Source organism: Bos indicus, chromosome 11 (assembly GCF_029378745.1).
Source record: "Bos indicus isolate NIAB-ARS_2022 breed Sahiwal x Tharparkar chromosome 11, NIAB-ARS_B.indTharparkar_mat_pri_1.0, whole genome shotgun sequence".
Classification (NCBI taxonomy): Eukaryota; Metazoa; Chordata; class Mammalia; order Artiodactyla; family Bovidae; genus Bos; species Bos indicus.
Genome location: NC_091770.1, coordinates 1,422,373 through 1,437,417, shown reverse-complemented (window position 1 = coordinate 1,437,417; position 15,045 = coordinate 1,422,373). Strand labels below are relative to the sequence as shown.

The window sequence follows — 15,045 nt, the reverse complement described above, 5'->3', positions numbered from 1 at the left end:
TGGGGGGGCGCTTGTCCTGCGCCTCACGCTGCTGTCTTGGGAGGGAGGTTGCAGGACGGGGAGCCCTGCATGACTTCCCTGCGTGTGCCTGTGGGAGCCACCTGCCTTCATTTCCAGGCTCCATGTCCTCCTCCTACGCTCACCCCACCTCTCCTTCCACTCCCCGACACCGCAGGTTCGGTTCCGTGGGTCCAGATGGGCAGTACCACTCCCCCATTAAGGACAAGAGTGCGAGATTCAATGCGATGCTGGCGGCGCTGACCCCTTCCAGACTCGCTGTGACTTTCCAAGCTATGGGCTCCATGAAGGTAACTGACTAGTTTCCCTCAATGTTTGGTTTCCACGTGTCCAGAGCTGGGTAACAATCTCAGGAACTGAGCTTCTTGAACCACAGTGGGCGCAAGGTGGCTTGGGTTGCTGGTTAAATGCCAGTGCCAGTTAGCTCTACACAGAGAACTTTCTGCAGCCTTCTCAACATCCCTCTACATCCACATGTGTGCTGTGGATTACGGTGGGTGGAGCCTGGTCCTTACAGCAACAAGGCCACTAAAGGTGGGCCCCTGGAGAACAGGTCCTTCGGAAGGAGCACATCTTCTGGAAAAGCAGCTAAGAGCTGACTAGTGGGTAACAGCCTGCGTGTCTTGGCTGAGTCCATCGGGGAGTGTTGATGCGCGCACGTCTGCTTGGCATGTGACCGTCACCGTCACAGGCAGGACCATGGGGTCAGACCTCCAGGAGCCAGTCGTACCCCCCTTTCCCCACCCCTGCTATACTCTGACTTGGAAACAGCAGCCGGGAGAGAGCGCTCCGCAAGCTGCCTCCTCTTCAGAGTGCAGCACTGCCTGCCCTCTGGTTCCTTCCCGTTTCTTTCCCCTCTTAGGCTCCACGGAGCAGGGGGAAGCTGCACGGAGCATTGAGATACCAGCAAACATCCATGTGTGGCTGGCACCCGGCTTCTCCACTGAGAAGGGATAAGATCCGTTCACTTGACCCCAGGCCTGGCGTCAGGAATAGCAGGAAAGCCTTCCCTTCCTCCCTCTGCCGGGTCTGTGCGGCTCACAAGCCCGCCTGGCCGCGCTCCGCCTCCATGGCGTTCTTCCCCGCCGTGGGTGCAGCTGTGATACTCAGTCCTGAGCTGGTGACTGCCGGCCTGCTTGTGGGTGCTGCTTCTGTGCTTATTCTCGCTGGCTCTGTAAAGTGGGTGAGGTGCGTGTTCAGTTCTGAAGACCCAGGTCTGGAGTGGCCCGGTGGGTCTCAGCCAAACCAACTGAGTGGGTGAGGCTCCAGGAGAACCTCAGGATGTGGGCCCAGGAGTGACTCCAAGGCGCTGATCCAGCAGCAAAGCGCAGAGGGAAATATTGGGCTGGCCAAGAGTTCATATGTGCGATGTTACACAAAAACCTGAAAGACCCTTTGGCCAAGCCAGTACTTCTCCTGGGGGTCCAGCGGTGAAGAACCAACCTGCCCGTGCAGGAGACATGAATTGGATCCCTGGTCCGGAAAGATCCCACATGCCTCGAGGCTACTAAGCCCTGTGCCACAACGATCGAGCCTGTGCTCTAGAGCCCGGGAGCCACAGCTGCTGAAGCCCCTGTGCCTGGAGCCTGTGCCCCGCACCGAGAGAAGCCTCTGCAGGGAGAGGCTTTCGCACCACAGCTGGAGAGGAGCCGCCAGTCCCTGCAGCTAGAGAAAGCCTGCACATAGCAACAAAGAGCCAGGGCTGTCAGATACAAATAAAATAATACTTCTCCCGCGTCTGGGATAGACACCGTTTCAGCCATCTCTCAGACTCCAGAAGGCAAAAGCTGAGAAAGCAGACGCACCTGGAATTGCTCTGTAGAGCAGACGGGAAAGAAATCTGCTCAGGGTTCCCTGGTGCTGTGATGGCCGCTGTGGCTGCACGAGGGCTCCTTGGATCGCAGTAGCCTCTGGCCCCTCGGAGGGGCGTGCTGCTGAATATTAAAGCCACACACTGGTTCGTGGCTGTAAAGGTACTCTGGAAGCCCTGTGCTGGAGTGGGTGATGCCATGGGAAGGATGTCTGTACTGCCAGGGGCCACTGGTGGACTCCCAGGGTGGCTGGCATAGGGTAGTGGAGATGGGGCACTGGAGTGGGTACTTTTGGGAGAGAATCAACTTAAACTTTTTTTAAAATTAATTTTGATGTATTTATTATTTTTTGACTGCACTGGGTCTTTGTTGCTGCATATAGGCTTTCTCTAGTTGCAGTGTGTGGGATTTTCACTGCGGTGGCTTCTCTCGTTTCTGAGCATCGGCTCTAGGCAAGCAGGCGTCAGTCGTTGCAGCACTTGGGCTTACTAGTTGCCTGAGTAGGCTCCTTGGCTCCAGAGCGCTGGCTGGGAAGATCTCACATGCCACGGAGTGGTGGGGCACGGGCTTAATTGCTCCGTGGCATGTGGGATCTTCCCAGACCAGGGACCAAACCTGAGTCTCTTGCATTGGCAGGTGGATTCCTAACCCCTGATCCACCAGGGAAGTCCTGGTAGCCTTCTTTAGGCCTCAGTTTCTTCATCCGTAAAATTGGCCTTCTGATCACAGTGCAGCCTGAGTGAGGACGTGTGCGCAGCGATGTGACACAGCAGTGATGAGCCAGCACTTGCTCTGTGCGGGAGGCAGGTTTTCCCGGTGAGCAGAGGCCCGCCGCAGAGCTGGATGGGCTCAGACCCGAGGGGTCCAGATGCTGCCGGGGTGTTGTCCCTGACGGACCCGGGCCATTGTGATCTCATCGTGAGCCTCTTGGATGAGAATGACCTCGCCTCTCTTGGCAGCTCCTCTTCTCTCACGGCTCAACCACGGGACAGATGCTGTCTCAGGGGAAACCTCAGATGGTCCTGCTTGCCCCGCGCTTGCTGATGAGCAGGGAATGGATCACTTTCTCTGACGCTCATTCCGCCTGTGTTAGAAAACTGTCACCGCAGTTCCCTGTTTGCTCAAGGCCGGGCGCGCCTGCTGCTTTAAAACTCTGCCCAGATGTCTTTTTTCCCCGCTGCCATGGTTGCCTCTCATTTTTGTCACATTTCTCAGTCCTTTCAGGTTTTCTCTTAAAGACTTGCTGTAATAGCCATGCTGTCATTTGTGCCCCCAGATGCCATGTCCGATTAAATTATTAGCAGGGACTAGAGGAAAGGAAGCTAAGACATTTGGCAGGGATTGGGGAGGGCGCATTGATCGAATTCTGCAGCTGAAGTAGAGGGGGATGCTGGGGAGCCTTTTCTGAAGGAGGAAGGGATCTAGGGAGAGTCACTGTGAGTTGGGAGGCAGAGGAGGAGTCAGAAACACACATGAGACCGAGCTCAGAGTTTTGGGTTGATTTTGCAGGAAAGTAATATTTTAGCATTTTAGGACGAGATGGTTGGATGGCATCTCCGATGCAAGGGGCGTGAACTTGGGCAAACTCTGGGAGAGGGACAGGGAAGCCTGTTGTGCTGCAGTCTGTGGGGTTGTGAAGAGTCAGACCTGGCAACAGCAACAATATTTTAGCATAAGAAAAGCTGGTCCCCACTTTAAGAGTCTCCCTCATCCTTTAAGTAGGTGTTACTCCGCAGCTGGGGCCCACCCTCAGGGTTCCTGGTGCAGCAGCACCGGCATGGGGCCAGAGAATCTGCGTTTCCTCCAAGGCCCCAGGTGATGCTGCAGTTACTGGTCCAGAACCACACTTGGAGAATGGCTGCCTAGAACAGACGGGTTTGGGACTTCTCTGGTGGTCCAGTGGCTAGGTCTCCGAGCTCCCAGTGTAGGGGGCTGGGTTTGATCTCTGGTCAGGGGACTAGATCCCATATGACTAACAGTTTGCATGCTACAACGAAGATCAAAGATCCCACGTGCCATAGCTAGGACCTGGCACAGCCAAATAAATAAAAAGCAATGCCCCCCCCCCACCCCTTGCTTACTATAAGCCATGCCCATGATACATGCTTCACAGGTATTAACTCATTTCTCCTCAAACAACTCTGAGAGGGCTCCATCCATCTCCTCATTTTACATATGGGGAAACTGAGGAGGTAAAGGAATCTGTCTGAGGTGGGCATTCACTATGCTGCCTTTGATTTTGGTGGTTCTTATTCAGGGAGTTGTTGTTTAATCTGCTAGTCATGTCCAACTTTTTGCAACCTCATGGACTGTAGCCCACCAGGCTCCTCTGTCCATGGGGTTTCCCAGGCAGGAACACTGGAGTGGGTTGCCGTTTCCTTCTCCAGGGGATCTTCCTGACCCTGGGGTTGAACATGCATCTCCTGCATGGTCTCCTTCTGGTCTTTGTCACGGGGCCACCAGGGGAGCCTTTTCAAGAGTCCCTCTCTCCTCTACTGATGGGAGTTTGGGACCTTGTGTCCTCGAACCACCTTTCCAAGACCTTCTGATGGTTCATGGGGGATTGGAACAGCAAAGAGGAGGAGGCTGGGGGCAGTTGAGTCTCCTGAGACGGAGGTGGCTGTTGGTCTAAGAGGGTGAGGTGGTGCCGTCACTTGGGTGAACACGAGGCAGAGCAGGCTTTGGGCTCCTGCTGCTCTCTGGTCTTGGCTTGGGGTGTTCTCTATGTCTGTGCTCAGTCGCTTAGTCATGTCCAACTCTCTGTGACCCCATGGACTGCAGCCTGCCAGGCTCCTCTGTCCATGGGGATACTCCAGGGAAGAATACCGGAGTGAGTTGCCATGCCCTCCTCCAGGGCAATCTTCCCAACCCAGGGATTGAAGCCAGGTCTCCCACATTGCAGGCAGATTCTTTACCATCTGAGCCACCAGGGAAGCCCAAGAATACTGGAATGGGTAGCCTATCCTTCTCCAGGTTATCTTTCCAACCCAGGAATTGAACTTCCTTCTACATTGCAGGTGGATTCTTTAGCAGCTGAGCTACCAGGGAAGCCCTCCCCAGAAATGACATCGGGGTTCTCTTCCCCAGTGTCTGGTTCCTGCATCCAGCCCTGTAGTGCCATGCTTGTGTGCCTCAGTCATGGGCCAGGGCTGGGGAGCTGGTTTCAGGGTGTAACTAACATCCTATCTGCTCTGTTGACCTCGAACCAGATGTTGTGACTCCCTTTCCTGTGGTGAAGCTCACTCAGTCCTCTTATATTCATAATTTTAATTTCTGTGGCTACTACTCAGATGGTAAAGAATCCACCTGCAATGCAGGAGACCTGGGTTCAATCCCTGGGTCAGGAAAATCCCCTGGGGGAGGGTGTGGCTGGAGTATTCTTGCTGGAGAATCGCCATGGACAGAGGAAACAGGTGGGCCATAGTTCATGGGGTTACAAAGAGTCAGACACGACTGAGTGACTAACACTTACACTTACCACTATGAAGCTATCAGATTTTTGTCTGTTTAATTCCACCTCCTGGAAAGCCCAGATGAGTGAAAAGGTGGGAGGTAAATAAGTGGGTGGGTGGGAGGAGGGATGGATGGAGGGATGGATGAGTGGGTGGGTAGATGAATGGACAGACAGACAGCTGAATGGACAGGCGAATGTGTGAGTGTGTTGGTGGATGGGTGTATGTATGAGCACACGCATGGGTGGAAGGAAGGGAGAGGGGGAAATGGAAGGAAGAAAGGTGGTGCTGGTGGTAAAGAACCCAGCTGCCAACGCAGGAGACACGAGACGCGAGTTTAGTCCCTGGGTCGGGAAGATGCCCTAGAGGAGGGCATGGAAAGCCACTCCACCATTCTTACCTGGAGAATCCCTTGGACAGAGGAGACTGGTGGGCTTCAGTCCACCGGGTCATAAAGAGTCGGACACGACTGAAGTGACTTAGCAAACATCCGCTCATCCATCATCTGCCAACTCACCCATTCTACTACAAAGACTCTGAACGCAGTGATGATCAGTTCCTCTATGATTTAGTAGTTAGTGGGAGCTGTGGAATATTCTCGAGAAAAGCAGCCACTCACTGAATGGACATCACATATTAGAAAAACCTCCCCAGGCAGGGGTGTGTCAGGAGAGGCCAGAAGCATACAGCTCTCTTCCAGCAGTAGGCTCGAATAAGGGGCATCTCTGTAGGGCCATGTGAGTCTAAGAGCTTCAGGGTCGGGGGCGGGGGGGGACTGAAATGAATATGTTTGGAAGGAGGTGGAAGCACTGTGATAATGAGCATGGTGAGACCTCTGCCCCATCAAACAGTGTGGCATAAAGAGGGTGGAATGGAGAGGAGGGGATGGGTTCCCTGGAGTAATGTCTTAAAGATATGTGCTACCCACAAATGTGTGTTCTGTTGGAACTGGTAAACCGAAGTTGCTGGATGTTTATTCTCTTGGCACTTAAAAAAATATTTATTTGGCTTCTCTGGGTCTTAGTTGCAGCTCGTGGTATCTAGCTCCCTGCATGCATGCTCAGTTGTGACCCCCCAGACTGCAGCCCACCAGGCCCTCTGTCCATGGGATTCTCCAGGCAAGAATGCTGGAGTGAGTTGCCATTTCCTTCTCCAGGGGATCTTCCCAACCCAGGGATTGAACCCAAATCTCCTGCACTGCAGTTGAGTTCTTTACTGCTGAGCCACTTGGGAAGCCCCTCTAGCTCCCTGACCAGGGATCAAACCTGGGCCCCATTCGTTGGGAGTGTGGAGTCCTAGCCACTGGACCATGGAAGTCCCGACCCTTTAGTAGCGTGGCCAGCGATCTCTTCACACAGAGAGTGGTACTGGAGAGATGAAGACAGGGGCTCCTCCATGTCAGCTGTCTGTCTTTTCAGATGCGTTACATGTGTCCCGAGGGAGCAGAATCATAAGCTCCTCTTGTTCTACACAGGTTGGAGTTATTCTTTCTTTAGCATCCTAACACGCGCTCACATACACACATGGAGTGGGGAGCAGAGTAGCAGAACTTGCTCAAATGCTGGGGAAGTCCCATGGGATGAGAGCTTTGGCCTGAATGATCCGTAGAGGGACCATCTGTAAAATACAGTTTCCAGGATTTTCTGATATAGACACTTCTTGAGGCTGACCACCAGAGGGCGACAAATACCAATAATGATTTGCAGATGTCTTCCCTTTACATTTTGTTTACTTTTCTATTCAAGAATTGGCTGGGATTTTTTGTTCTCATTAGCTTCCTATCAGTTGTGAGTGTTGCTTTTTACAAAGTGGTCGATATAAGGAGAATTGGAATTCATCAGGGTAATAATTGTTGGGCTCAAGATCAAGACTCGAGGATGTGGAGTTATCTTTTTTTTTAATTTATTTTTAAAAATTGAAGTATAGTTGATGTACAGTGTTTGTTTACAGTGTCGGTTGCTGTTATTTATATGTGTGTGTGTATATATATGTAACATATATGTAAAACTGTGGGTGTGTATAGTGGTTGAGTCACTCAGTTGTGTCCAACTCTTGAGGCCGCATGGCCTGTGGCCCACCAGGCTCCTCTGTCCATGGGACTTTCTAGGCGGGAATGTTGGAGTGGGTTGCCATTTCCTTCTCTGGGGGATCTTCCTGACCCAGGGATCCAACGCGCATCTTCTGCATTGCAGGTGGATTCTTTACCACTGAGCCACCAGGGAAGCCTCCAAGGAACAGGACTCCCTTCAACTAAGTCATCAGAGGCTGAGTCAACCTTGTGGGAAACCCCAGTCTCCTCAAACCCTGGGCGTGGCCGTGGGAGCTGTGAGGGAACGAGGGATGGTGTTGTCAGTGCAGAGCGATCCCAGCTTGCTCTGGGCCTGGGTCCTGCTTGGAAGGGGCTTGCCTGCCTCGGTTTCAGCAGCAGCCTGTTCACCTAGGGCAGGCAGAAGGGGTGCGCGGGCTGCAGCTGCAGGGAGCTTCACCTCGCCACGGAAGCCCTGTTGTCTGCCTCTAGGGAGTGCTGTCTGTGCCACCTGGAAGGTCAGGCGTGGATGACGGATGGATGGTGTGCCGTCCTTAGGAGATTTTCCACCTGAAACTTGATGCTCCCTGTAGCACAAGGACTGCACGCCTTCCCCTCCCTCCATGCTTCGTCACTCATTCCCTCGTCACCGCTGAGGAATCCATCCAGTGCCTCCCTGTTCGAAGGACACATTCTGAGCCTTTTATACATCTTTTTTTTCAATTGCTTTATTTCTGTATCTACATGGCTGTGCTGGGTCTTCATCACTGAGTGGGCTCTTCTCTACTTGTGGAGAGCCTGGGCGGGCCACTCTCTAGGGATTCTCTTTTTGCTGAGCACAGGCTCTAGAATGTTTGGGCTCGGTGGTTGCGGCTCCCAGCCTCCAGGGCACAGGCTCAGTAGTTTTGGCGCATGGGCTTAGCTGTCCCTGCAGTATGTGGGATTTACCCTGACCAGGGATTGAACCTGTGTCTCCTGCATTGGCAGGTGGAAACTTGGCCTCTGAGCCACCAGGGAAGCCCATCATTGTTTCTTTTTTTTTTTAAATTGAAACAGCAGTCCTGTAAGATGGATACTGTCGTGATTCCCATTTTCCGGTTGAGAAAACTGAGATGCAGAAGGAGGTGACAGCTTGTCTGGAGTTTTCTGGGTCTCCCGCTGCAGCAGTCTGGTGCTGGAGTCCAGCCCTGACTCACACTGGATTGCTTAGTCACCCTCAAGCAAGAGGTTCTTTGAGTTCAGCTTCGACTGTGCTCTCTGTCATCTTCGGACCACTTTGGCTCACAGTTATATTTGCTTTGGTAAACCAAACCAAGATGCAAAATAATTCACTGTCTACATTGGAAAACATGGAGAATCCTCCCAAACTGGGGTTTGGCAGATGCTGAATGGTTAGCCCTGGGGCCAGAATTCAGGCTTCCTTCCCTGCTGCGAGCTGGGACCTGACTTTGTCAAGTGGCACCACTATCTTTGCCTGATGGTCCCGTGTCACTGTGGTTCTGAGCGGTTGTGCACTGGGAGCAGGAGCAGGGAGGGGAGATGGGCCACTCCAGACTTCATACTGAATGTCCTTTTATGGGGAGAAGGTCTGTTTATCATGTATTATGTTCATTGAGTGTGTTCAGCTCTGAGCTCAGTCCAACAGAATGATTTCTGAATGTTTCTGTCTACCACAGTGAAATTGAACAAGCCAAAGACGTTCACACTTCTTTTTGTTGTTGTTGGTCAGTTGCTAAGCATGCCCAACTCTTTGCAATACCATGGAATGCGCCACAGGACTCCTCTGCCCTTCACTATCTCCAGGAGTTCACTCAAATTCCTGTCCGTTGAGTCAGTGATGCTATCTGACCATCTCATCCTCTGCTGCCCCTTTCTCCTTTTCCCTTCCCAGAATCAGGGTCTTTTCTAGTGAGTTGGCTCTTTGCATCAGATGGCCAAAGTATTGAAGCTTCAGCTTCATCATCAGTCCTAATAAATATTCAGGGTTGATTTCCTTTAGCATTGACTAGTTTGATCTCCTTGCAGTCCGAGGGACTCTCAAGAGTCTTCTCCAGCACCACAATTTGAAAGCATCAATTCTTCAGTGCTCAGCCTTCTTTATGGTCCAAATCTCACATCCTTACAGGACTACTGGAAAAGCATTAGCTTAGACTATATGGAGAAGGCAATGGCACCCTACTCCAGTACTCTCGCCTGGAAAATCCCATGGATGGATGAGACTGGTGGGCTGCAGTCCATGGGGTCACTGAGGGTTGGACACGACTGAGCGACTTCACTTTTCACTTTCATGCATTGGAGAAGGAAATGGCAGCCCACTCCAGTGTTCTTGCCTGGAGAATCCCAGGGACGGAAGAGCCTGGTGGGCTGCCGTCTATGGGGTCGCACAGAGTCGGACACGACTGAAGCGACTTAGCAGCAGTAGCAGACTAGATGGACCTTTGTTGGCAAAATAAAGTCTCTGCTTTTTAATGTGCTGTCTAGGTTGGTCATAGCTTTCCTTCCAAGGAGCAAGCGTCTTTTAATTTCATGTCTGCAGTCACTGTCTGCAGTGACTTTGGAGCCAAGGAAATAAAGTCTGTCACTGCTTCCACTTCTTCCCCTTTCTGTTTGCCGTGAAGTGGGCAAGTAGGTCTCGTCTAGGGTCCTCAAAGTTTCAGGCTGGTCATTGGGAATGTCAGCCTCCAGAGATTGATTAGGACCTATGTCTTCGTGGTCACTCTTGTCTGCTTTAGACTTGGTTAAGCACTTGGTGGATGGATGAATGGATGAATATCGTGGTGAAGGGAAGGTGTCTTTGCAGAATAAATCAGTCCAAATGAGCTCTGTGGAGATCAGATGCGGTATTTCAGCTGTATTATGGATACGGGAACTCTGACCTGCATCTTAAAGCAACGGCAGTGAACATTCTCCATTTCTTGTGTGTGTGTCCAGATCTTTGTCGTGTGACTTTGGGACCTGCCCCGCCAGCGTGCTTGCAGCCCAGGCACGCGTGTGTCCGGGCAGAGACTCTGTTTTTGTCTCCTGCAGCGCTCATTCGCTCCCTAGCTCACCCTTGCACACTGCTCATGGGTGAGTCACACTGACAACACACTGTCGGTGTGACGGTGGTGCCGTTCGGGTGTGTGACCACAGGTCTGAGGGTTTCTAAAGGCGGTCGTGTGATAGGTTTCAAGCTTGGAGAGCAGCCCTGGCCCCAGACTGCAGAGGGGCTGGGTTGAGGGAACTCTTTCTGAGGGAGAGAAACTGATCTCAGTGTCCAGCAGTCGACGTGCTGCCGCCTCCCGGGTCCACACAAACCGTTTCTGCACCCTCGACCCTCCCAGGCTCTCCCGTTCCTGCTCACCTGCTCTTTTAGGTCTCCAGGAGACCTCAGGCTCTTGTGGCTGCCTTTCTGGGTATAGAGCTCGTGCAGCACCTGGTTTATCTCAGCCCTGGTGTTAACTGTCGTCTCATCTCCGATTGCCCCTTAGACTGTGAGCTCCTGGAGGGCAGGGTTTCACACAGCACTAGCTGCTGCTCTGTTAGCGGCCCCTCAAAAAATACCTGTGAGCTGGCCCAGCCCTGTGACTTCCCCCGCCCATCACAAGCATCTTCATGCTCTCGGGCTCCAGGAGCCAGGAAGGGGCACTGGCATGTGCTGAATGCCCATAGTGGGCCAGCTGTGTGATGCTCAGCGTGCCTTCTCTCACCCAGTGTGCACAGCAGCTTTGCGGTGATTCCCATTTTACAGATGAGAAGACAGAGTCTGGGAAGTGAAGTAGCTTGGCAAAGGCAAACAGCTCATGGGGAGTGGGGCAGTATTGTGCCCACCCCACCCCAGAGGGGCCCCCCTGAACTCCTCTTGCCAAAGACTGCTTGCTTTCTTTCTTTTATTAGTTTTGACTGCGCTGGGTCATCACTGCTGCGAGGGCTTCTCTCTAGCGGCGAGCAGGGGCTGCTCTCTGGTTGCCATGGGCTTCTCACTGCAGTGACTCTTCTGGCTGCCGAGCTCGGGCTCTAGAGCGCATGGGCTCCGTAGTTGCAGCACACGTGCTCAGGTTCCCTGCAGCGTGCGGAATCTTAGTTCTCTGACCAGGGATGCAATCCACACCCCAACCCCCGACACCAGCAGGGACGCGCCAGTGGCTTGATTCTGAGGCTGCACTGGAGAATGAGCACTAGACCTGGGGCCTCAAGTGCAGCGTCTTGGATTGCTGGCGACTTCCCTGCCTCTTGCTTGGGCAACCTCTGACCTTTGAGCCGAGGCCATTCTGAGCCTTGGGTCCCGTCTGTCCCCAGTCCCCAGGATTCTGGGGACAGCCCTAGACTTGAACTTGACGTTTGTTCCCAGGGGTATTATAGGTCAGGCAGTCAGAATGATAGGCCCTGGCCCCGGGTTGACTCTACAGGGTCCTATTTTCTTCATTAACTTTTTGCCTGATGAGAATGTTGTCGTGAGTCGACTTTTAAAAAATATTTGCATATCTCATTTCTTTGTCTGATTAGCGTGGCAAGAATGATGGCCCAGTTTTCATGCCTGAATACATAACTGTCACAGTGTGAGGCGCTGAGGGGCCAGTCTCCATTTCTCATGTCGAGCATCTCATCCAGGCTTTGTTTCTATCCACGCTCCAGACTTGTCTTTGAAAGGAACTCACCTTGTCAACCAAACGAGATCCTTCCACTGCTGCGAAATACATCTGAGATTAAAGGACACTTTTGTCAATGTTTGTGTGTGACTGAGCTTCAGATCACTAGATGTGCTTAACATAAGAAGTGTACTCTCTGCCTATACTCTGTTTTTTTAATTAAGTAGAATTTTTGAAAGGGCGAGGAGGAATTTAAGTATGGCCTTTCCTCTGGTACAACCCTGCCTTTACATAGCACCTTATGAATCCTCTTTTTCACTCAGTGTGTGCATGCTCAGTTGCTCAGTCATGCCCGACTCTTTGTGACCCCATGAATTGTAGCCTGCCAGGCTCCTCTGTCCATGGGATCTCCCAGGCAAGGATACTGGAGTCGGTTGCCATTTCCTCCTCCAGGCGATCCTCCTGACCCAGGAATCAAACCTGCATCTCCTGCATTGGCAGACAAATAAATCATTTAAAGGGATTTTTTGGCTGTGCTGGGTCTTAGCTGTGGCTCCACCATGGAAGGGGAGCTCTTCCTCAGTCGTGACATGGGAACTCTTAGTTGTGGCACGTGGGATCTAGTTCCCTGACCAGGGATTGAGTGTGTGCCCCCTACGTTGGGAGTTCGGAGTCTTAGCCACTGGCCCATCAGGGAAGTCCCAGGAAGTGAAATTTTGGCTGGAGACCTTTCCGAGTCAATGTATAGAAACTTCTCTCAGTCTTTGAAACGCTGTATAGTAACTCACTGCGGCTGAACCCTCTCCTGGTGGACGCTTATGTTGTTCCCAGGCTTTGCTTTTAGAAGACAGTGCTGCATCAGATGTCCTTCCTGTTTAGACATGACTCTGATATCTTCGTGGAGAAATGTCTTGGGCACCCAGCCACAGTGGAGGTTTTTCTTAGAATTCTGAAAAAATACTCATTTTCTTCATTTTGATGTGACTTGTGCTTCCTTCTGTGGTTGACTGAAGGCCTGGGCTGGTTTTCTGAGTATAACTGGTAGCAGAAAGGCTTGAAGGATTGGAGAGAGAGGAGTGCTGGATATTCCAGAAGACTTAGAGATGCTTCAGAGCACCTGCCTGAGAGGAGTTAGGGGAGTCTGATGTGAAAGGACAGACAGCCCCTGAAACTTCCACGATCCCCACAAAACTGGATGTTTCATTTAACTGCCCATTACCAAACTGGTTGCTTACCAACAAAGAATGAGAGGCGTCTTTGGACAAAAATAGAGCACACTAGAGGGAATTTTTCTCTCAGCGTCTCCTCCAGGATCTCTTATGCAAAGGCCGAGGTGAACCTTGCAGAAGCATTGCTGAGTATGTCTACCTTAGTCACGCACCTTCTGCATCTCTCTAGTGTCTCCAGGCTCATACTCCCAATGTTTTCCATTGTACTTAAGACTCTCAGTATGGCATGATGCTTGGGGCTGTGGCAGCCACTTTGTGACCATGAGGCAACGAGCACAAGGATGAGCAGCTAGTTGCTAAACATGGACCTATAGGGCTTGGTCCCTAAGGACATTGTTGAGCAACTAAACTAACATCAGCATTCACTCATCTTCAGACGACTTATAAAAAACAACAAAAGAAACTTACTTGTTTAATCTAAAAAAAGATGCTCAGTACTTCAGTCCAAATATCCCCAGGGATTCAGTGACTTTGTGGCTATGTGATCTTAGGCAAGGTAGCAGAGTCTCTGAGTCTCCATCTTCCCATCCCCGAATGGGGATAGTTCTGCATCCTTCTCAGAGTTTTTACAAGGCTTAGACGAAGTGACATTTCTGCTGTGCTTGGCACCACATTCAACCTGCAGAAAGTGCTTGGTGGTTACCGCCCACAGGTGTATTATTGCCCAGACTTCCTGCCTGACTCAGAGTCCTTACTGCTGAGCCATTACTCACGCTGCGGCCCCCGTGTGATGGTCTCATCTCACCAGACTGACTCTTCCAGTCCCTTGAGGCCTCGCTCAAGTGCCAGCTCCCCTGTGGAGACTGCTTGGTTTGATTACTCCTTGGGAAGTGGGTTTTTCTCTTCAGAGGAAGAGAAGGCACCGTTGAGAATTGTCCTGGAAGCATGGAGAAAACTCAGACTACTTATTCTGTCACCTGAGGAGGCAGCAATGAGTCACAGCAGAGCCTGTAAACTAGGGAAGGTGTTCTTCATTTCTCCTCCGAGTCCCAGTGGCCACACACTCACACTTCAGCAGGGCCCTCTTTGTCTGGTCTTGTCTTCCCCGTCCTCTGCTGAGTGTGTGTGCATTGTCTCTGTCAACCCACCAATTCAGGTGAACTGTCTCCCCTCCCATCAATGCCCGAAGTGACCAGCTTCAAGTTCCCCTTCTCCTTACATGCTCAGCTGCGTCCAGCTTCTTGTGACCCTACTTAAGTTATACTGACTAAAGATTCCGGTCATGAAAGGGAAGCGTTGTGAGGCTCTCCTGGAGTCCGGCTGGAAGACTTTATTTCTATGAGATGTGCCCTCGTGTTTTTACTCCCTTTCTTGAATCTTTATTTCAAAATTTTGTTCTTTTTATTCAATGTGAATGTGAGTGCAGGTAGAACAGAGTTTAATAATATGTCTCTGTCAAAGAATCTATGTTTCAGGCTGACAAAGACAGAACCCTAAGAGAAGGCTCGCACTCAGGTATGCCAAAAGTATATGGGTCATAGCATTTTTGCAAGGTAATTGTTTCCCCCTTATTAGATCTTTTAAAAATTACAGAGTATAAAGTGATGGAGAGTGAAAATCCACATCTACCTCACCCTTGCCATCCAACAATTGGCATTTAGTCTTCCAGGGTCCTTCCTAATGATTATATTATATGATATGTATCTATATATATATTAAATTATCTATCTATATATCTATATATAATTATAATCATTATATTATATAACCTATATATAGATTATATTTATAATTTATGCATGTTTACTCTGTACCTGAAATTTTTAAAATTTGTGTTTGTTTAAAAGTATGTTGTGAACAAAGGAAACCATAAGCAAGGTGAAAAGACAGCCTTCAGAATGGGAGAAAATAATAGCAAACGAAGCAACTGACAAAGAATTAATCTCAAAAATATACAAGCAGCTCCTGCAGCTCAATTCCAGAAAAATAAACGACCCAATC

The 15,045-nt window shown here is 50.9% G+C and overlaps 1 protein-coding gene across 6 annotated transcripts in view; it reads left to right on the top strand.

Moving 5' to 3' along the window:
• The window catches only part of ACOXL (acyl-CoA oxidase like), a 341,825-nt gene that overhangs the window by 72,656 nt on the left and 254,124 nt on the right, over positions 1-15,045 (top strand). For all 6 annotated transcript variants that reach the window (XM_070798172.1, XM_070798174.1, XM_070798171.1 and 3 more), the window contains exon 9: positions 176-308. In XM_070798172.1, coding sequence (XP_070654273.1) covers positions 176-308 — 133 coding nt within the window. The remainder of the gene's footprint in view (positions 1-175; positions 309-15,045) is intronic.